General features: G+C 36.4%; 1 protein-coding gene across 20 annotated transcripts in view; it reads right to left on the bottom strand.

Moving 5' to 3' along the window:
* Positions 1–24,236, bottom strand: part of LOC117402468 (neurexin-1) — a 389,183-nt gene that overhangs the window by 149,511 nt on the left and 215,436 nt on the right. The window contains exon 1 of one of the 20 annotated variants that reach the window (XM_034003645.3): positions 10,166–10,966. The exons of 16 other annotated variants lie outside the window; for them this stretch is intronic. In XM_034003645.3, coding sequence (XP_033859536.1) covers positions 10,166–10,388 — 223 coding nt within the window. In that variant the 5' untranslated portion in view covers positions 10,389–10,966. Of the gene's footprint in view, positions 1–10,165; positions 10,967–24,236 lie in introns of those variants that run through there. 3 more of the 20 variants (XM_034003643.3, XM_034003644.3, XM_034003642.3) reach the window with 3 other exon arrangements.

Below are 24,236 nucleotides of genomic sequence, written 5' to 3'. Positions count from 1 at the left end.
TTTCTGGGATATGGTGCTGAATCATGCCAGGACTTCATTGCTCTGCCAAGTGAATAATGGCCAACCTTGACTGCATGAAGATGAATGGGCTAGCCATGATTCTGTGTCCAAATGTTCCAGATACATGATCAATTGATTGTGTTTAATTAAGAAAGAAACAGAATAATTGAGTTGCAATGCAAGTGGGAACCTTTTCATCAGTTTCAAAGTGCTGCAGCATCATTTTTAGAAATTCAGGGTGAATAATTATTGCCAATAATTTGCGATGTCCTACTATACTGTCCATTTTAATGAAACTACGACTCCTTAGTATGAGTTTACTGCATTGTTACATATTCTTGCTTTCTGCACACATGTTTTCAATGATGTATCCATTTCTCAAAAGGGGTTTTGCTATTGTTTTCATTTTCGATTCCACCTTATCGTTTGAAGCTCATGTTAGAAATATAACTAAAGTGTCATTCTTTCATCTGCGTAGCATTGCCCAGTTAAGAGCATTTTTGTCCTCATCTTCTGCTGAGAAATTAATTCATGCATTCATCTCCTCAAGACTGGACTACTGCAATGCTCTTTTGACTGGGGTTACTGTTAAAGTACTCAATAGGCTTCAGTATGTGCAGAATTCTGCAGCCCGGGTTTGAACTCATACCTCTTCTTGTGAGCACATAACACCTGTACTGTATAAACTGTACTGGCTCCCTGTGAGGTATCGGTTTGACTACAAAATTCTGTTCCTTACCTATAAGGCCTTAAATGGTGCTGCCCCCTTTATTTGAGAGATCTATTGCAAGAGTACATTCCAGCATGTAATTTAAGATCCATGGATGCCGGGTGTCTTATTCAACCTGGGAGTAGGCTCCGTACTATGGGAGACCAAGCTTTTTGTAGTGTTGCCCTGCGACTATGGAACATGCTGCACAGATCTATTCGAGATTTTGAGTCTGTGGATATTTTTAAATCTCGCTTAAAGACACACCTTTTTAAGGTAGCTTTTGCTGATTTATTTTAACGTTCGATTTGTTTCATTGAACTGATATTTTATCTGTACCTTTGTATATTGTATGTTTGTATTGTTGTTCTTGTACAGTGCTTTGGGTCTGAGAAAAGCGCTCTATAAATAAAATGTATTATTATTATGTATTACTAATATTAAAAAATGGAGCACTTTAAACTTGGGCTTAGGTACAACCTTTTTTTTTTTTAAGAAACCATAAAATATAGAAGGCAGTGCTATGAGCTGAATATGTATTTGGTGATTAAATTAAATTATTACCAGGATAAATGAATGAGTACTGTAGAAGCAGCAGCCCCCTGAACATGGTTGAGAGGCAGCACAGAAGCCTAATGATCCTGCTGCTTAGGAGTCTATGAAGGGGCTGATGAATTTATCATGTAGTGGAAGGAAATGTATTTTGTGAAAGTTCAGGAAGTGGCTTTGTCGATCACAAACTCAATCTAGTTTCTATCAGCCGGCATGATAGATGACAAAACCTACCCTACCAGAAAGTTAAAAACTGCCTGCATTGAAGAGGCTGATTATCTTAATTAACCAACTCAAGTCCGAAGCCATAATTCTTGCAGCCAGCTGTATAATGTAATCATATGTTCCCTACACTAAGAATGATTCCAGTTTAAAAAAAGAAAAAAAAGAAAGAAAATGATTTGAAGACAGAAACTAGCAAAACAGTATGCCAAACTGTGGAGGATACTCTGTAGTTTCAAAATATGGAATAATTTTGAAATGCTAATTAATTATAGATATGAAAGTGCAACCTTTACATTAAAATAAATAAATAATATATATATATATATATATATATATATATATATATATATATATATATATATATATATATATATATATATATATATATATTGTATTTGTTGCACAGACATGACTAAGCTATCCTCTAATTCAGCACTCTTTTCATTATGAGCTATTTGTACCAAAGTCCATTCAAAAGCCATCAGTTAACAGCAGGCAATTAAGTCACCACTTTAAGTAAATGTATAACTGTTCATTTAAAAAAAATAATCACAAAATGTCTTCGGAGACAAGTCTATGAGATGTATTAATGAGCAGACGTGTCACGCAATGCCTTTAGGACTTTCACTGGTGTTTCTGATCATGAATTCATTATGCAAAAATAGAATTTGTAGCTACGTGAACCTGAAATCCCACCAGACGAGTGACTAGCAGCCAAATAGCATGGGGACCTTTTTCAGCTGGTTGCATATTTTGACAGGATGTTTTCTAATTTGCTAAATTCACAACAAATGTTGCGCATGTCCTCCTACAGTGTCCATTGCTCCTTATGAATCTCCTGCTGCAAGACCTGGAAACTGGGTTCTTTTCACTTTCACTGTCATTTTACTATTCTCTCTACATTATACATTTCTGAAAAGCAGCCACAAGTTGTAAGCTATGACATTCAAACATTTTTCCCACTTTATTTTGCAGCCTTTACGTACAGAGATGTTCTCTGAACGTAACAATGAAAACTCTCCTCGTGGCTGGTACTGGATTTGTTTCTGAATTTTTTTTACTAAGCTACGAGTTCAGTAATGTATCTTTTTCGCCGAAGTCCAGATGTGGTAATGCACAGGGATCTTGCTTGCAAAATATTAAATGGAATAGAAAAGAGAATATGGGAGAGATGTGAAGTTCGTACAGCTGATCTCCATTTTAGGGATTCAGGTTCATTCGGGGGGCTATTGCATGGAAGTAATGTGTTTTGATGGGCTAATTTAATCTAAATCCAGAGACGGCTGATACTGCTGTGACATTCGTTGAATGTTAAGAGATGTCATATATCTAAGAACACGATGTGGCTTGAGTTAATTATCACACCAATTTGAAAAAAGTGTGCAAAGGCATTCTAATATAAACGGCAGCCTGTGGAGGCAACAGTACAGTATATGAACATAATAACTACATTGGCAACAGTAGCCTCAAAAATGTGCTACAGCACATTCTCTGTGTATTTTGTTTTCATTCCAGATACCTGCAAATCCATACAATGAAAGAATATACCCAATACAAGATATTTTGATAGCAGCGCTTGACAGATATTTTTTTATCAGTGCTCGACAGCAGTCTGCCAGGCACGCCAGAACCCAAGGAAATACTTTGGTGTCTTAAAACCCTCACCAATCCTATTAGAGTGGATTATAGCGAGCATTACGATGCACTGCCACAGGACTGCAGGTATGTGATTGTAAATTCTAATAAAAGAATAGAAATAACATCTTCTCTTTTTGGAGCTATGGGGATTTTTAGCACTCATTATGATACAGGATGACAAAGCTTGGTGATTTGAGAGAGGAATACTGTACTCTCAATGTTAGCTATGGCAGTAACACTGAAGTGCTCCCTCAGTCCTGGTTCCATCAATACACTCCTCCGCATTGCTGCATCAGATATGAAATTCCTATAAACACAAGACTTTTAGGCTGCCATGATTTGGGACTGTCGCTACAGGTTCCTCTTAGCATGGTCAGCTTAGGGAACAAGGCTGGTAATTCATTAAGCAAAGTGATGGCTGTGGCAGGTAACTCACTTTAAACTTAGATCAAATCACATAAATATCAAGCATATTTTAGGAGCTTCCAATACCAGACTGCACCCTCAATCGAATAACTAGTTTCTTATTTGTCCCTTGATAAACAATACGTCCAATGATCGGCAAGGAAAGGATTTATAATTGACCTCAATCCACTACGTCCCCTCTGTGCGCCAGAGTTCGCCTCCTCCTCCCCAGCCTCTACCTGCTTTCTTTGACTTTATTTAACGAGCGAGGGCAGCTATCCGGTGCCCCTTTCCATGGCTTCTCTACAGCCAGCCTCTCCACTTATCTGCAAGCTAATTTATGGGCAGGGGTACCTCAAAAGGCGAGGCCAAAAGTCAAAGAATGTAGTGTAAAATGTGTATATTACAGTAGTGTAGTCTAGTCTAAACTTTAAAAAGTAATCTATCGTATGAGTTTTCTGACTGAAACTACAGTAGGTTGTGTTTCCACTTTCCACTACATCAGAAGATCATGCAGCTAAGAGTAAAACAGAATATGCTCCCCCAACCTAAATCACAGTGTGTGAATTTGAAGAGAGCATCAATCAAACTGCATGCCATATATTAAAACAGCTGACCTGGCTCCTTTGCCAAATTCCCCAGAACATTTTATTTTCAAGCTTAATTGCTGTCATGCCATTGTACAGTGGATGGAAAGGCGCTATGCTGTATTAGTGTAATTTCTGATGTAGTTTTTGTATAATGGTGGATGAGTTCTTGAGGAACTCACCATCACTTCAGACCTAAGTAATCTGAAATCTGAACAAGTTCTCAGTTGACATGAAAAAAAGATTTCAATTTGGAACAAAAGGGTTTTTCTATAAATAATTCTAATTCTGATAATTGCATCTATTGTACTTGTAAAATGCCATAGCAGTTATCTCAATTCACACAGTCATCTTAATGAAGTATTAATATAAGATGGCATGGTGTTTGCATTTGTTCTGGGAACATTTGATGTGATCCCTGACTCACACTTGGATAAGTAAAGAATAGCTTTAGCTTATTCAATTCTGCTTATTAAACTTTCTTTTCTGTTGAATTTCTCCTTAATGTAATTTTCCTGTATTCTGAGCCAAGCCATGAAAGCTTACTGGAAGCCCACGCAAGATTTTAAGATTTTCGCAAACCATTCAATCACCAACTTTGGCTTGCATACTTCTCTGTGTTAAAATGACTGCACAGAACTTGACATAAAATGACATATTTGGCATTGCAGGTATATGTTTTTTTTTTTTTTTTCTGGCTGCTCCTGGTAGAAATCTGATATGGTACATGCAAGCCTTCAGTTTTCTGTATTACTGCCAGCTGATACTTATCAGGCATAATAAAATCAACAAGGTTCAGATCCTGCTGGGATTGGTTTAGGTGAACCAGCAAAGGTCTTCTTCATCTTATAGAATACATCTGTAAACATTTTTCAAAGAAGCGTGTGGTATTCATCACTGACCTTTTCTCAGCCAATTAGGCTTTTGTTGCTGGTGGTAAAGGTACTGCTATTTGCTGTGCCACAAAATGGTCGCTGCTATAACTCTGGATGGATGAACGATTTTCCTTCTTGTAACAAGGCTTCAGCTAATTGGAGGTTTTTCCAAAGCCCCACCACGCTGTGGCGGTGGTGGTGGTGTTGCGGGAGGGGGAAGGGGAGGGGGGCTGGGTTGTCAATCGCTCTGATTATCAAACTACACTGAGTGGACCAAAACATATTTCACAGCCTGATTGTACAGTAACTTGCAACAACTGCATCAGCGACTTAGGCCTGTCTTGTGGGATCTGAAGTCAACGAGTTCAAATTATAAAATAACTGTAGAGCCACTGTGGGTTATAAAGACTGGGGGAGTATCTATTGTTTTGGGTTTATAGATATAAAGGCAGGACTGCTGTCTTCAAAATGATATATTATATTATAAAAATAATTTGTGAGGAAACTGTAGCCAGTGACTTGTCAGGTTTTTTTTTTTTTTTTTCTCATGGTGCTAGTTTTAATAATACTAGGTATTGTATACAATCCTGGATATAAACTGGTGCTTTTAACCCACTATTTATAATACAGTATCTTGCTGAGAGGTAAGGGGAACTTAAAACCTCAACATTTCCCACCAGACTTCACTTAGTATTTTTTCTTTAAATAAGAGACAGCACAATATGCTACGGTCTTCAGTTTTAGGCATTTGTTGCAAAAATGCATTACGCTGCTGACCTCATCCGCTACTCCTGCTCTGTCAGGTCTCATATCAATCTGAGGTGAAATTACAGTGCAATTGAAGAAAGCACAGCAAGAGGCTCAATGCAGCCAGCCAGTTGGGTTATATAATGAGATTACGAACTATCACAAGATTTTACCAATGTGAAGGATATGGATGAGCCAATAAACCCTAGGCTAAATGATTTGTTGAACATTTATTGAAATGATCACGTGTGTCTTATGACAGATAACCACTTTAATGACCATGTGTGTGATAAAGGATCAGAAAAAAATGAATTATTGCTTAAAGCATTGGGTATGCTTCCTCTCCAGCCTAGCAGTAATTTGACTCTCCAGTTTTGCCTCTGCATGTCCTTTGAAAGAACCACAAATGATAACAGAAATAATTAGCAGTTCGATATTATGATTCACTCGGTTATATAAACCTTTGCTTTTTCACTTTAGCGTAATCATGCAACCAAATAATATTAAAGATAACCCCTTCAAAAAAGGAATGGTGTTTTTATTTTTCACAGGTCATTTCAATGCTGTAAAGTAAGTACACTGTGGTTTAATTGATTCATTCTTCATTAGGATTCTTTCATATTTCAAATAACAGCATGCAATTCAATTTGGAAAATTAGGAAACCTAATTCTGATAAACTCTACAAAGCACCCCAAGGTTGACTGTAGAATTCAACTACAGAGGACAAAACAAATGACTTGAGGTAAGAAATAAAATAATTTGCCCCTAACAATCTATTCATCCCTTCATAAATCTATCAAGTAAGAAATGACTTGTGTCAAAGACATCTTTATGGGGAATATGTCACTAATATGTAACACCTATAATTACATAATAGAACTGAAGAACTGATACAGATTATTAGATTAACTGTTATGTACACAGTTAATGTAATTAACAGTATCAACTCTTCAAATCATTTATCATGATTAGCTTGATTAACACAGCAATAACTATCTTTCAGCAACTGAATTACACTTATATATATATTTTTTTTTAAATTACCAGTAAGCAATATCTTTTTTTTTATTTATTTATTTATTTTCTTAACTCATTTATGTCCAGATGTGCACTGAAGGTCTACTAATATTGCTTGATGATTGTAAGATGTCATTACAAGCAGCTAACAATGCCTCATTTTTCTCGTATTGTTTAGTCCTTGCAATAGCTTTGCACACAATCAATAACTTGTGTTGGTTCCAAGGCATTGGAGCTTGTATAGATATACTTATCAGAAATCCATCAGCCCTGTTCCGCTTCTGATTACAGCACTGCAGATCGTCAAGAGACAACATCAAAGAATGAATCTCTCATCGCGACATGAGGACCCAGCCACCGGGATGATAACATTATAGAAGCCACAATGCACAGCAGACCTACAAAACACCAGCCTCCCTGTCCATGCAGCCACAGCACAGTTCACCCTTGAATTCATTTCTTCATTAGTACTTAGGTACAGCCTATTAAAATTGATTACAATCATTTAAAATGTTTTTTTTTTTTTTTTTTTTTTTTTTTTATAGAAAATTTGGGATTCAAAACACAAAAGTTACATTATACATGTTGAAGAGCCTGACAAAGGTCTTACAAAGCAAGTGACCAATACATCACTTTTAAGCATCTTCAATCTGGAAGTGGCCCTGCCACTTGAATTGGTTCATTCGGCTGTTTTCTAGAGGTTTTAAAATAGACGATACATGTCCCAAGCCACTGAACCTTTTAAAAAAATTATTATTATTATTGCTGTTGTTGTACATGGTGAACAATGAGTTTCCTATAAACGTCTATGTTTTGGTCTTATTATACACTGCGGTGGTGCGATACCCGTGTATAATAAGATTGCCTGTGTATAGTAAGATTGAAGATTATACTGCAAATCTCAATAACATTTTTAAAAAAAAAACTGTACTACCAGTACATGAACACAACAAAACACCAGCAATATCAAAACCAAAACACACAACAGATTTAAAGTTGTATCTGCAGAAGAGAGGGAGAAATTTGTGGAAGAGCAAAATACACTCTTAGAAAAACAATAATTAACATACATTTAGTAAGAAATTCCCTAAGCCACATTCCCCCTCGGGATGTTAGGCCCTCAGAAATCAGAGGCTCTTGAGTGACGAGGAAATCATCCAGCTCCACCCTCCAAAAAAGTCAGCAAATATTCTCCTCTCCGATTCTTAGTAATAACACACGTAGTTTCCGGTTTTTATTTTTAATTCTGTTTTCCAATGTTATTCTCAATACTTCTTCAACTGTTAAACTGATAAATAGCTCAAGCTAGTGCTCAAATGGTTTGTATGTCACCAGAAACCCTTGAGTTGTGTGTACAGTATTCCTGTAATATTATTATTATTATTATACATATTGAGAGAGGGTGGTTGTGAATATGGAAATCAATATACCACCCAGCCAAAAGAAACTAAATTCTATCTATTTAAATGTGTAGACTACAGAGCTGGGTTAGCCTAAGCAAGGATGCAAAGGTTAACCATGAGATCTGTTTTGTCACCTCAGAAGTGACACTAGATAAAAGTGTAAATGAGGCATGGAAAGATGAGAAAATGAAGAAGGATGAACCTGTCTGTATATTCCAATCAGCCCTCGCTGGCTTCTAGTCAAGACACATCCCTCCCCCAGTCTATCTATCTATCTATCCATCTATCTATCCATCTATCCATCTATCCATCTATCCATCTATCTATCTATCTATCATTAGGTAAAGAGAACACATTATTTTTTTTTGTATTTGTGTAGCATATACAATGCACAGTTAATAAATACGGGTGCATATGTTATGTATCTGCATTGATTTAATACATACTGGCAAGATTTATAGGCCTAACTTCACAGCAAGCTTGCGCGCGAATATTGTTTCAAAATCAATTATATACGGCTATTGCACACAGTTAAATACTATATATAAAGTAAGTGTCCATGTACCTTTAGCAACAGTGACAAAAACAAAAACTGGAGGAAATACTTACTGTGGTAATTCTATGTGCCTATATAGAAATACACAGGCTTTAACATATAATTGTAGGCTATTCTTTATTGCTGAGAGTTATTTACATCCTTGATACAGTCTTTAGTTATTTATATGCTTGTGCATAGGGCTGGAATTGCACACCATATGTTTATATGATTGGAAATCATGTCAGGGGAAGGGCGCACTGCACTGCATGCATTTGTTTGAGGTTAACATCCCATAATATTGAAAATGTAATGCTTTCTGGCGTTTCTGCAATAGGTAGTATTACATTTACAGTTCCTTTAAAACACTGATAAATTACATCAGCATTTCAACGGGTTTCATTTATGAGTGTAACTAAATATTCATTGGATTCAGATATAACTTATATTCATCTATCTGATGAAGAGCACATAGCAGCTTATAAAAATACGATTTCCCATTAATTGTTTAAATAAGGGGTCTGTAATAGCTGTTAAGAAGTGATTTACTAACTGCGGACCTTGTCGATTAAATCTAGACTGCCTAATGTCATAACAAAGGTTGCCATTCACTTGTAATGATGTTTGAATTGGATAGGGGCCATTTACTATTATCATGGATAATTGTAGGCAAGGTACAAAGCGCAGAAAGCATCCAATACAGCCCATTTTATACAGCTTGCAAGACTAAATCTTTGGAATAATTCTAGCGGCATAAGGTAGTACTTTACAGCCTGTTTCAATGCATCTCTGGAACATTGAAAAGCAAATGAGCCAAAAACAAGTGCAAACTCAATCGAGATGGCAGACAGTGTGCCAAGAATCATTTCCTTGTGCCAAATATTTTTAATGCTGGTGCCAATAAATTGCAACACTGTTGGTCTGACTAGCTAATGGAAAGAGTTTTAAGTCTCGGGCTATGCAGGTAGTTTCTCTCTGCATCCATGCTTCTCCGGTTTCATTTTAATATGGCATTGTCTCTCACAGTCTTGGTGTCAGCCATAGACATGTATGATGCAATGCATTAACACGTTTTAAAAAAAATTCTATTCTTGTTCTACAATACATATTTTCGTGAAAACAAATATCGAGTAATCAAACTTAAAATTAAATCCTACTCCTAAGGAACACTTATTTAAACATGCAAAAGTGAAAAACATGTCACAGATTGAAGCTTGTTTTCTTTTTCTGAAGATTTCATTTGAAAGAATTATAATATCTTAAAAAGTGGTGAAAACATAAGGGTTTCGCAGAGACCCATGAATTTTAATTCACGTTACAGACACAGTACCCCTTTAAAACAGCTGGAATCAAATTGTCTTATGTACTATTAACTACTATGAATCCCTTACAACAGCTATTCAATCCAAAAGGGAGGTGGAGGACAGATTACAGGTGTCACCAAATGCTGTAGGTAAGAAAAAAGACCCACCATGACCTGCTCGCAGGGAGGCAGGGGACCTGTAGATTGCAACAGGCACTGAGTGATGTTTGCTGCCTTGAAAGTGATGCACATGATGAGATCCTAGGCTTGAAGCACCCCATGTCACTCCTACAAAACAACTGAAAGTCAAGGGAACTATCCAAAAAGCCAAGCGCACAGTGATGGCAAGAGAGCCAGTGCTTGGATTGTAAAACATTCTCTGGCACACCATGTTCCCTGAGTTGAAAGAAGTCTCTGCAAGCAGCTCCCTGTTTGTCGGACCCTCACAAAGCCACGCAGCCCATGATACTAGTTTGTCATCGTTTCTCTTTTTAAAAAAATTAATCTTCTCCTCATCCTTTGCTAGGAAATCCACACCACCGTAGAGTAATAATAGAAATCCAGTCTGTGATTCTCTGCCCAAGTTGAGTGAAGAAGAAATGATCAGAAAAAAACATTAGAAAAAAAACTAAAAAAATGGATTACTAGCTCTCCAATTTTTTATTTAAATGGTATCCAAAACAATCCACAGGATGCACGGCATCTCCTGTATGTTAAAGAGATGCTAAAACAAGCCCAGTTACTTCAGACAGAAATGGCAATTCTCCCTTTCTCCATCCAGGTTGAATGCACACTGTAACACTCACAGACCCCCCAGCCTTGCCAAAGCTACTCATTACACTGCCTGCTCCTGCAATCTGAACGGACACACGGTATTGACAGTAACACAAGAGGATGCTATTTAGTGGATAGTGTTCCCTTATGAAAGCTGCTGAGGAGAGGGCTATGCAAATCTGCAGTCTCCAAACAGCAAATCACTGAAGCCTAGATGCAATGCAGAGGAAGAGCCTATTTGGAAAAGGGGATGTACAAAGTGGCTCTGCTATCACAGCAATGCCTTTTTAGCGCTATATGTTGCAAAAAGGTCCTTAGATGAAACACATTACATTTAACAGAAAGCAATAGCCTGCAAGGATGCAGTGTGATTTTCTTTATCCCCAGTGAGTAGCATACACAGTGTAGACTCCCCTATTAGCTTGCTTTAGTTGTTCCAGTGTCTTGGGAAGCTTATGCACATTAGAAAGGAACAGACAAAACCTGCCACATAAGGCACTTAAACTAAAGCAGTTGAATATGCTTAGGTACAATGTACTCATCCACCTAATACAATGACCCCTTTAATTCTCCGCCCTCCAGGCCAAACTAAAAATAATCTATAGATGTTTGTAGCTTGCGCATCGAACACAAAGCTTTCACACCAACCAGTTTCAGTTATGTTTCATTGAAAAATTTTAAAACCAGATTTCCAGCTCACCTATTTAAATGAACAGCTACACAATAGAGATCAATTGTTTCTATTGTGTGAAATTCAGGTAATTGACAAGAGGATGCCAGGTTATTTATAGCATAAATTCATATCTATAATGTTTGCTATCTATCTAAAACAGATGCATGCAGTCTGATGCAGAATAATTGAGAGGCTCTAAACATAAACCAGTGGGGTGCAAATAGAAAACAAGAGATTACATAATCTGAAAACTTACTGATATGCATTTTAATGGGGTGTTAATATTAACATCTTGGTAAAATAAATAAACAAAAGTCTGTTTTACAGACTGTGATTACTCCTGCCATGTATATATCTTTCAGCTACAAAGAAATCAAGACAGCAAGCATGACATAGGGAATGAAATGTACCTCCCTACTATTTCAAGCTGTCTGTTCACATATTAAACATTACAGCTGCTTCTAGTAGACTTCACAGAATGTACCAGGGTAACGTTTCAGACGGCTTTGACAGGCACGTCAAACTATAAAAGAACCTAGTAAACACCAATAAATTAACATGTGGTTATAGCTGAACATTATTGTGAGACAGTGCAAAATATAATGATATCCTAAAAACACGATAAAGCAGATGACTTTAATATCGTTATGATTGCAGATCTTTATTCCTGTTTTTATTTTTGTTTTTCAATCCACAGCACTTGGTATTGATCTGGTCAAATTAAACTTGCTCTGCGTATGGATTTGTGTATGATGAATATACACTGGCGAATGCAAAAGCCTGAACTTTACAGAACAGAAAGGTGATACAAATGAAATTAATTTACAACAAACGCTTCATTAATTCATACACCATGGACACATGCTACACAGACAGGTGTGTAGAAAGAGAGACAGGGGTATAGAATGAATGTTATATTTTGAACTCGTTTTTTATGCTGGTTATGCAATATTACTAGAAATATTAATTAAAGAAAAAATAATACTAAAGAGCAATTTTATAGTGTGTGTGTGTGTATATATATATATATATATATATATAGATAGATAGATAGATAGATAGATAGATAGATAGATAGATAAAATGCAGGATATTGAGGCTAAAATCACCTATCCTTTAACATGTTATTTAAATATAAATGTTATTTATACATTGTTACTTGTTGTTTGGCTCCACCTGGTGGTTATGTGGTGTAATTCCTTTTTAAAGAGATTTTAAATTAAAAAAATCAAAGAACATGTAAATAAATACCGTCTTTCAAGGACCAAAATTATTATTATTATTATTATTATTATTATTATTATTATTATTATTATTATTATTATTATTATTATTATTATTAATGTTTCCATTCAGTTCACTAGAATATATGTCATACTGGTCTATCAGGTTGCAGTCATACCCATTGAACCTCCTGTGTCTCTTGGTGCAGTATTTGGAGACTCTCTGTAACGGCAGTCTATGTTTATCTCTTCAGTAGAACTCTCCAGTCCAGCTGTATTCAGTAAGCAATTAGGTTCTGTATTGTTTCGCATTAATGCATTTTATTGTTGTTCTCATAATTTCGCCCCTGTGTCATCAGCAGACTGTGATGTACACTATAACAATCTTTACTCCTGTGGCTATGAACCACTAGGCATCCTTATTCCTTTACTGTTTAACGGCTTGAAATGTAACGTTTATGTATTATTATTATTATTATTATAAAAGCAAAAAAGGTGTTTAATGTTACCTTGAAATGTAGAGTTTACTTTATGTTTTGAAAGCAAAAAGCGATGTGCCAGCCGGTTCCACAGACAATACAGAATCATACTGCACTGTGTGGTTATTTCCATTGCATTCAACACTTCATTGTCTTTATACAAATAACAATCTCATCCATACACTACAGTGGTGCCATACAGGTAAAGCACTGAAGAATCGCTAGCATGTTACTCCAGCACTAGCCAGATAGGCCTGCCTGATGTTAAAGAGGTGTTAGGAAGCTATTAAATTAATTGAATGGATATTATTGACATTCAGTAAAAAAAAAAAAAAAAAGATGGCCTTCCAAGTATGGATTTAAAAAGATAGATGAGACCCGCCCCACTGGCTCATCGGTTTAACTGTGTCTCAACATCAAGGACTGAGGGAGCCGACAGTTCATTTCAACAGGACTGTATTGTACAAATACAGTCACAACCAGATGACATCAATGGCTTATTTCAGTATAAGTAGTCCTAGAAACAAGTAATAGTACTAGAAACCTTTGTATGCCACTGAAAGGCGATGTTAGCTAAATTTGTGTGAGTGGAATTAAAAGCGTCATGATAATTACTCACAAGGCACTGCAATGACTGGATGCATGTGGGCGTGTGATTTGGGTACGATTTACTCAAGGGGTCTCCCTCAGTCACCATGGTAGTCTTCAACGCAGGCAGACATCTATCACAAAGGTGTGGGAAGGGAGGCATACCCCAGGGACAAAATAGAGAGAGCAATTTGGGTTGTAACCTCACCAAGGCTACAACTGAAAGACAATATACTCGTGCGTAACAAATAGGTGCAAGGGGCAACCTGGCAAAGCAGGTTTCAAATTCGGCACAGGTCACAGGTAAAATCAGATTGACGACTTCAACTTAGCCACAAGTGGGCACAGGTTCATGTCACTCAACCCCCAGCACAATTGGCAGTCTCAGCTTGAGAGGGCTGAATGAGAGAGAGTATTCAGGTACACTTGCACGGCTGTGAGGAGAAGCTGTTCTGGCACCTGCGTGCACCATGCCGAAGTGTGTCGTTGTCCTCAAGCACCAAACTAATAAATACTTTTTTATTTTGTATTTCTTGCACACAATACAGTAGTCTTTTACGGTGGCACTTCACCTTCGATTAGCAAGGAAAATTCACACTAAATACATTCAGAACTGTCACACTTAATTAGGGACACCTCTCATTTTCTTCCTAGAAGTCCACCCCTAGATCATTAGCTCTGATACACAAGTTTTCTTTTTCTCTCTGGTTCAGCACCATTACATCGTTTTCAAGGAAAGGTCAGCCACTGATTATGCACATAATTTTTTTTATTTTTGTGCTAAGTGATTCATGCACTATACAGCACCGCTACTGTGCTATTGTACCTACTCTACAATGGCTATCAACAGAGACTTTAGGAGGAAATACACTGAAACACTGAAATAAACTGCATCGGGTTTCCTGTGTTTTTTTTTTTTTTTTAATTAAGATATTCCAACATATGTTGCCATGGCTAATTCCCCTAAAGGACTGTGCATTTATCTTGACAGGTGTTAGAGAAATCAGCAGAGTCTCAGTGGCATTGTTACTCGTTGCTTTGAGCTTCACTATAATACACTACACCTGCAGATGTTACTTTATTGCATTCTAAATAACATTAAGCAGCACTCTGAATTGAAGTAATTGAGCTACATTCTTGGCAATAAAGCATTTGATACAGACTTTTTTTCTCACCTGCTTGTTTCAAGACAAGTGCCTCTGATAATCTTTAGCTTTCTAACCTCCTACATCTGAACAGTTTAATTAGAGAAAACAGTGAGTGGTGGCCTCATAGAGGCAGTGATACCTAAATGAATGTATCTAGGTTGACAATTATGGTTTTCCTCCTGGTGTTATTGGTGCAATTCCCACAATCTCTTTGTGAGCATATGCAGAGCTGAAGGCAGATATTAATGAGACTGACTGCATCTCTCACACACATACATCACATCAGAAATGTAAATTCCGTAGTAAAGCAGAGAAGAGAAGGAGAAAAAAAATGTAACCAAGCCATGATTGAAACTCTTAGACCAGCTGGTTTCTTCGCTTTTCAATATTTAAAGAAAAAATTGAGCACCCCATAAATATTGGTACACTAACTTAAATAAATTGCTATTCTGTTAAGAATTAAATTCAACATCAATATTGCTGTCTGGTTTTAATGGCGCAAAAATGTACAATTAGAATTGAAATAAAAAGCAATTTTACTTCTCCTAATAAATACATTTTAGGACATATTACTGATTTTAACAGTATTGTGGGTGGTCAGCACTATTTATTATTTAAAACAAATATTCCAAAATAAATAAAAGGCAACCTAAGGAATATGAAGTGCATTACAGATATTTTCTGTATGGAATTAGCATGATCCAAAATACTATATTTAAATTCTACAGATTTTATGCAGCTCTATGCCATAACTTCATTTAAAATGTAGCTTTTTTTTTTTTTTAGTGCAGCACTTTTAATCTATAGAACCATTAAAAAATAAATAAATAAATAAACACACACACAGTTTGATTTTCTGATGTACACACCAATTCCTGCATTCAGCAAAGCAGTGACAGAATAAACTGTATGTCAAGCCTTGTTCGGGAATATGTGCTCCTGTTATAACATGATTCTAACTATTAATACTAAAATACTACACAGCTTAGAATTTCATACAGCAGATACTTTAATTCCGTTTTGTCATGTATATTTCCCTGTCTCTTCAGCGTTTCAAACGTCCACTTGAGATTTAAGGATTATTTCACAGTCCGCCAACTTTATTATTTATTTACTTCAACAACAATTTACCAGGCAGGGACTTGGTGGAGTCATTAAGGATAAAGAAAACAACTAGATGCCTAGGGGGAAGAAAAGCAGCCATTATATTTTACTTTGGAGAGCCCAACACTGGCTACTATGGGCCCTATGAAAGCAATGAATCATGAAGAGCTGCAATTCCGTATCTCGGGGATTAGGCAATACCTTCTTTGTGCTGTTCAATTTCAGTTTCTGGTAGCTTTTTGCAAAGAACAATGTTATATGGTTTTTGCTCCCAGTGTAAATGAATAGATTTGAGGTAGAGTAGCTTCTAGTGAATGCAAACACTCATTTTCTAACCAATCAATGTTATAGATAGAATTATGTTTTGCTTTACCCACAGTTACCGGTTGTATCAATGGCATGGGGGGAAAAAGAAGTCTCAATTAAGTCTCTAACATTAGCAGACGATAATGTAGCTAATGAGAATAAATGGACACTAGGAAAAAGGGAATTTCATGATATTGTTTATATTATATGTATTCTACATTAATAATGTATACAGCACACGGTAAATGCATTACAAGGATGAATGCACTTCATTTTTAGAGGTGAACATAAAATCGCAGAAATATGCTTTTTAGAAAACGTCTTGGTAATTAGTCTGAATTGTGCATTTATTGAACTAAAAGTATAAACCCAGGGGCCTGCTGTTCTTTTTCACTCATATTACAACAGAATTGATTGACTTAAGACACGACAGTTATTGAAAACTGAAAACAAGGTCAGCAAGAGAAGAATTTGAACTGAGCAATACATCTTTTTCCTGTGACGCTTTATAACATGTAATATTTATCGACACCATTGCAGTTAGCATCAAATTAACTTAAAAGAGACTACAGTTTATAAACCACCACATCATAGTGCTATGTTGTGGGAAGGTATGCTGCTTTATACTGGAATGTAATAAAATGATAATATTCTTGTGCAATATAGTTAAAAGATCTATGTGTTGGTTTCCTAATGTTATCTCTTTTACCTCAGGCTGTCTCTTTTATTCTTCAGTTACGATGTATTAGTGATCATACATTGAGTACTGTTCCGACATATTGCAATATAATTTAGAGTGATGGTGATGGCCGTTTCGGTAACCCCAAACTGATCAATTTAATTTATTTCAGGCTTCGGTAGAAAGGTGGTTTGATATCTGTCCTTTGTAAAGGTGAGAAGGTTAATTCACCATAATCACGACACTCCAGTGCAGTGACAAATGAGAAAGGTAGTTTGACATCTGGCCTTTGTAAAGGTGAGAAGGTTAATTCACCATAATCATGACACTCCAGTGCAATGACAAATGAGAAAGGTAGTTTGGGAGTTTTGCAAGAGGCCTTTGGTCCACCAAGGTTAATACTGACATTAAATGGTACTGAAACCACAAAACAAATGGACGAACATGAAACAATGCACTTTGTATACCAACTACACCCGCAATTATAGGGATTACGTAAAAACATAAGTTAAGAGAGTCAATGGCAATAAGAAGTTACAGTAGACCACATGTTCTAAATAATCTGTTCCTAAATTCTCATTGCAGATGCGCCTCTGAACTTTATCAAGCAGAACCTTTATATAAATATCAGTATTTTCATTGTCATGGCTCAATATAATCAAAGCAATTATATTGGCTGTCCAGTAGGTTTATTAACTACTGTGTTGGTAATAGCCTACACATTATAATTCAAAGGCGTTTAATACCTTTAATAATCATATTATATTCTTTACATTGTATTATATGATATATTATTTTAATGAGTGTACTATATTACATTTCGTCAGATCTCCTCTCCTGATTTTAATGCATTATCTCACTCTTTTAAAGTCAGCCCTATAATTATACTTTATGGTCTCTTAATCACACTTTACATTTATTATTCATAATTACGTTAAAAGATATTTCCTGGTTTTCTTTCTAGATACTGTAAGTTGTATAAGTCTCAGTTCAAAATGTGATCCAATTAGACATGTCAGAGCTAGCCAAGTTCACGATTAAGGGAAAAGGGAGCTGCAGTCCTTCAAAAGAGGACAGAGCCTTCCAGGAGACCATTGCACTCCTCTATAGTCACTAGCACTGGGAGAGGGACAGCTGAAATGGCTGCAAGCTGCTCTATACATGTCAGCTGGCAATTTCTTCCACTGATCCACAGCCAGATACACAGTTGGCAGCCACAGGATCAGAGACAATTTCCCTGTATTCATTCTCCTTCTGATGGTAACCACTACACCCATCACTGAGGAATGTTATCAGTAATCCCATGTGGCTGTGTGTGTGTATATGTCTTCAAAACCAAGACACTCTCTGCACCTCTTGGCAGCATTTGGTTCTTGAGTGTAGAACTACTGTAGCATATCAGCTCTAGACTTCTGGTGGTGAACAGGATCAGAAGTACAAGGCATGCTAGAGAGAGTGCACTCCCAGATAGCTACTAAGGAAGATTATAGGTATCTAGTTGAATATGCCCTTAAAGCACCAATTCTATTATTCAGTTTATGAAGAACATGCTATTCAATACAGGCGATGTGTCGAGGATGTACTACGAGCACATCAACATTGTAGAACCACTACAGATACTGTATGCGCTAGAGTCTCTCCTGACTGAGCTACGGCGCATACTATACAAATATATGTCAAGTATAACATATGCTTCAACATTTACCCTATAATAATAATAATAATAATAATAATAATAATAATAATAATAATAATAATAATAATAATACTTTTTTTTTCAAATCTACTGCTGTTGCATCAAGATATTGGGTAGCAGTGTGGAGTAGTGGTTAGGGCTCTGGACTCTTGACCGGAGGGTCGTGGGTTCGATTCTAGGTGGGGGACACTGCTGCTGTACCCTTGAGCAAGGTACTTTACCTAGATTGCTCCAGTAAAAACCCAACTGTATAAATGGGTAATTGTATGTAAAAATAATGTGTAAAAAATAATGTAGTTGTATGTAAAAATAATGTGTCTTATAACAATTGTAAGTCGCCCTGGATAAGGGCATCTGCTAAGAAATAAATAATAATAATATTCAGTAGAACTTAGTAGTAAGTGTAGAACGCTCATATTTTCAAGCAACTAGTTCTGCGAATATAAATTATTATATTAAATATAAAAATTTGACTTTTGCACTGCAATTTAAACACACAGCTGAAACAAAGGGATCTAGGCTGCATTTGTCAATATCCTTATGAAAAAGTAACCAAAAAACAGCACAGAAACACTTCATAGTGTTGCAAAATATTATTAAATTATAGCTAAGGATTATTCAGTCAATACTGTTTGCTCTTCTACGCTGTCTAACTGCTTAAGTTTAGTTTTTTTTATTAATAACATGAGTAATATCCTGATGTTTTATTAAATATGCTCTTGCAATTAACCACAGCATAATGAAAATGTGTTAAAGGTTGGAATTGCAGATTTCAGCAAAACAGGCAAGTGTGTATATTTATGCATTTGTGTTGATCCGCTGGATTTAAGTTGCAGTCTGGTACATAAATAGCCTGTTTTGCAATACACAACTGCAGCCCTGCTATTACGTTTTTCAGTGGCTAGCAAATATATATATATATATATATATATATATATATATATATATATATATATATATATATATATATACTGCAGCTATAAAGAATACCAGTGAGCTGTGCAAAAATAATTAAATAAGTCAAGTATTCAAACATTTTGGCTTGTGCCTTCATTAGTGTAATGATGAAGTTGATTCTTATTAGTTTTAGTATTGTGTTATTGCTGTCATATTTTAGTATTGATGACACTAATGAAAGTACCAGCCCAACTATTTGTCTACTTAATAGATAATCAAAGCTATTTACTCCAAATGGTCATTACAGCAAAAACAATATTAAAACTAATAAGAATCAACTTCCAACTGCTTTTAAGTCAGTAAATGAAATTTGAGTTGTTTATTTCTGGTTTGGTTCTGGTTTATTGATCTTTTAAAGTTGCACCTGGTAGCTTAACACTAGAACCGCCACGGCAGTCATTTTGACGGTATGAGGTTTTCAAATTTAAATTACTCTGCGTGTCTGAAAGTTATGCTGTTGTCCATTTATGACTTTTCCTAAATAGATGTATTAAATACCCTGACGGCGTATGGGAATTGAGTTATTATTAATAACATAATGGTTAAATACCATCCTTCCTATAAAGGTACAGGTACAGTACATAACAAAAGAGAAACAAAAACAAGAACAGCAAGAACAAGAAGAGCATGAACAAGAAAATAACAAGAAGAACAAGAACAAGAAGAGAACAAGAACAAGAGCAAGAATAAAAACAATGAGAAGAAGAAAAACAAGAACAAGAACACGAAGACAAACAAGAACACGAAGTACAAAGAAAACAAGAAAAACAAGAACAAAATCAAGAAAAACAAGGAGAAGCACAAGAATAAAAACAAGGAGAACAAGAACAAGAAGAAAAACAAGAAGAAGAAGAAAAACAAGAACATGAAGAAAAACAAGAACAAGAACACGAAGTACAAGAAAAACAAGAAGAAAAACAAGAACAGAAGAAAAACAAGAACAAGAATAAAAACAAGAACAAGAGCAAGAAGAACACAAAGAACAAGAACAAGAAGAGCAAGAACAAGAAGAAAAACAAGAACAAGAACAAGAACACAAAGAACAAGAACAAGAACAAGAACAAGAAGAAAAACAAGAACAAGAAAAAATAAGAACAAGAAAAACAAGGAGAACAAGAAAAAGAACAAGAAGAAAAACAAGATGAACAAGAACAAGAAGAAGGATTTCAGAAAGCTGTTCTGCTAAGTGTTCAATAGCACAAAATATTTAGCTTTGGTATTTTATTTTGTGATCCTAAACCCAGATGTGTCTGTTTCAATTTATCAAATACTTTCTCATTCAGGGAATGGGGCTCAGGGCAAAACAGGAAAACATGTACATGAGTGTGCAGATGTATCATAATAAAGGCTCCCCGTTTTTAAATGCAATTACTCTACATCCACTTCTACAATAATATGCTAATAACAAAATACACCCAAGGGGAACTTCAGTTTCTGTTGGTATAAAACCATACCTTGAAGCATAGTTAATGGAATTATGTCTGAGCTTAATGTTTGTATTATACAATATTCTACATATTGATTCACAGCATCTACAGTAAATGACACAGTCAGCTACTTAACAGATCATAGGTCATTGCTTTAGATCTTTTCGGCACTTAAAAAAAAAAATCTGTATAGAAGAATGTAACGGAAATATAAGGAGTTCTGGTTGTGAATCTCCCTCTCGACCCGTGAGGGCACTAAGTAGCGAAAGGGAAAGGCTTTGGACAGGTTGGCCTGACAGTTCATTCCCTTGGTCGGGAAGTCAGTCAGCCTGGAAAAAGGCAAGACTCCGGTGCAGGAACGTATTGACCTGGAAGTTAAATGAGGTACAGCTGCAGGCAATAGAGTCAGCTGCAATCGTTTACCAAGGGGTCATGCATAATCGCATAAAAGAGGCCGGAGAATTGTAAATCTTTTCCTTCGCTTGGTTTTTATTGAGAGACTGGAAGGACCGTGTGATACACAGACTCAATATTCGTGAGTGTTTTGTTTATTTGTTCGCGTCTGTTTAGTAACTGTCTATGTTTTTGTTATATAGCACTAGGCTAAACACAAATCCGGAGCTGTCGCCAAGGGCCAGCACAAAACCGGATCACCGCTGCACTACCATCACGATTAACATTGTGATCAGCACTTGTTTCACAAATAGCACGTATTATATTGTACTTCACCACAAGCACTGAAAGCCCTCACTTTGGACCTGTGATCTTGTGTGTGTCGAATTGAGTGTGTTTCATACTGTGCTTATTGTTCGTGGGACTGCAACCCTTTTTCATTACTGTGCAATACACATTGTTGTGTATTGCCAGCTCTTTATTATTTACTGGCTGGTCATCAGACCATTGGATTTATAATCATTAAACAAACCATTTCACCCGTACTTTGTTGTCTGTGTGTTCTTGGAATTACTGCATCCGCACCGCACATGCTATACACCTGCTACCAATTACCACTATTGCCACAACGAATCAAACAAACACCTAGGAGATTTAAAAAGTAAGAGCAGAATAAGACACACTTTCATAATGAAAATGAAAAAGAAAAAAATGAGAAAAGACAGGTATATGTTTTAAAAGATTTTGTAATAGTCAACCGGCTTCTTTTTAAAACTAGGCTAGAATGAATCGTAAAGTTATAGCCCCTTAAAGTAGACCATGAACACATTCTCTGAAGCATTGTGAAAACTTAAAACCTGTTTACTGAATTCCTGAGCAAGCTACCCAAGGGGAAAGCATTGGCAGGTAGACTTTCAACCACGAGTACCTTGGATGGGTTGGCCCAACAGTTCTTTCCCAGGGTTCAAGGGAAGTCGGCCAGCTAGAAAAGAGGCAGAACTCTGGTGGATGGAGAGACGCAATCTGTTCCTTCGCTTTTGTTTAAAAATAGAACCTGGAAGGACCTGTGAGAGTACATGTGATAACGTATAGTGAGTGTGTGTTTGTTTTGTCACTAATTGTTGTTGTTTGTTATTAGTAGATGGATAACACGTTCTGGAGCTGTCGCCAAGGGCCAGCGCAAAACCCGGAACAGCGCTACACTACTGTCACGTATAAACCTGTATCACCCACCACGAGCACTACTGCACCGTGGTGGGTGATACTGCACCCAGGACTGGTCACCGTGTTAGTATATTGTGGGAAGGATACGTGTGTTTATTATTTGAGACTGCAACCCCGTTGTTATTTACCCTGTGCTCTACATATTGTTGTGTATTGCCGGGGATTATTATTTGGTCACCAGACCTGGATTAAAAATAAAGATAAAGGTATAAGAAAAATGTATTGTATGTATGTATCCATTGTTGATGGTGTATGACGAAGAAATGGTGAATGAAGAAACAGGAGAGACATTTTATGCACTTTGTTTCGGCTTACACCTAAAATAGCTGGTTGTTGTCTAAGGGACGGCTCTAATATTGTATTTTATACGATTATGTTTAGAAAAGTAAGACCTGGTCTTTATGGGATAAATCAGATGCAGGGAATGCTCTTTTGTGAAACATTATGATTAGTGGTACTGGAGTATCTGTTTCTCTAGTGGCCATGCTCGGTTTGATAGCACTGCTATTGCCAGCAGTGTACTACTTTGATCTGCCCTTTAGGTACAGTGCCACACACTCTATTGAGCTCTGAGTGGAGCTTCTTTCTGCTAATTTTCAAGAGGCTCTGTCTGAACAAAGGCTGCCAATTAAGCCCAACTCTGTGGTTGATTTGAGATGTGGACGGCAGGCAGCTAGAGAGTGAACTAATACTCATTTCACTTGTCGATGACTGTCTACCAGTATATGATAAAAGCCTCCCACATCATACATTGCTGCATTTCAGTTGAGTAATCATGGCAAGACTCTTTAAAATGGATGCTATAACCAAGCAGCAACAAGCTTGTGCCAGTTGACTTGGGAGTGGTCTTTAATGTAAGTCTATAATCTGTGTGAAATATTCATTTAAATGTTTCTTGCCTGGTGCCAGCTATACAAGCAAATCAGCACTTCAGACATGTTATCATGTGCTCTACCTGTTGGTAGTTTCCCATTACACGACTGACAGTGTGTTGCAGACAAAAGCGTCATCATTTCCCATTCACATTACAAAGTTGTTGACGAATACACTGGTAAGGCTTGAATGAGAAAGTTCAAACTAAATGAAATAGCTAAGCATGCTAATGGATAGCAATCACAGGGAATGAGCAAAGAAATAATTGACAAATCAAGTGCATGCTCTTTAAGTTGCCCTCCCTCAGGGCCTTTAGTTTGTGTAACGCATCTGAAAAAAAGCACTTCTAATTTCCTATACCATTAGGATCAGAGGGATGTGAAAAAAACTGCTTATTTCTGAAGTATTAACAACAGTTCCTTTTTGAAGATATATACAATTGATGTACATTGTTTTGTTTTCAGTAAATTACATATTATAATAATTATAGCCTGAGCAGCATTAGAATGTAAGAGCATTTAGGAAAGCAATAATAATATACTGGTTATAAAGTAAAATAAACATCTTAATAATAAAGGCAGACTATGGTGGCGTTTACATGCACAGGTCATGACAGTTTCCCTCACAACCTGTTTGCCGTGCTTTTCAGGAAATGTGTTGCTATGCAGTTCTGATTTAGGAAAATTGGCTGTACC

Source organism: Acipenser ruthenus, chromosome 5 (assembly GCF_902713425.1).
Source record: "Acipenser ruthenus chromosome 5, fAciRut3.2 maternal haplotype, whole genome shotgun sequence".
In the NCBI taxonomy this organism is placed as follows: domain Eukaryota; kingdom Metazoa; phylum Chordata; class Actinopteri; order Acipenseriformes; family Acipenseridae; genus Acipenser; species Acipenser ruthenus.
Note: the sequence above shows the minus strand (reverse complement) of the source record. Positions and strands in the feature narration are given on the sequence as shown.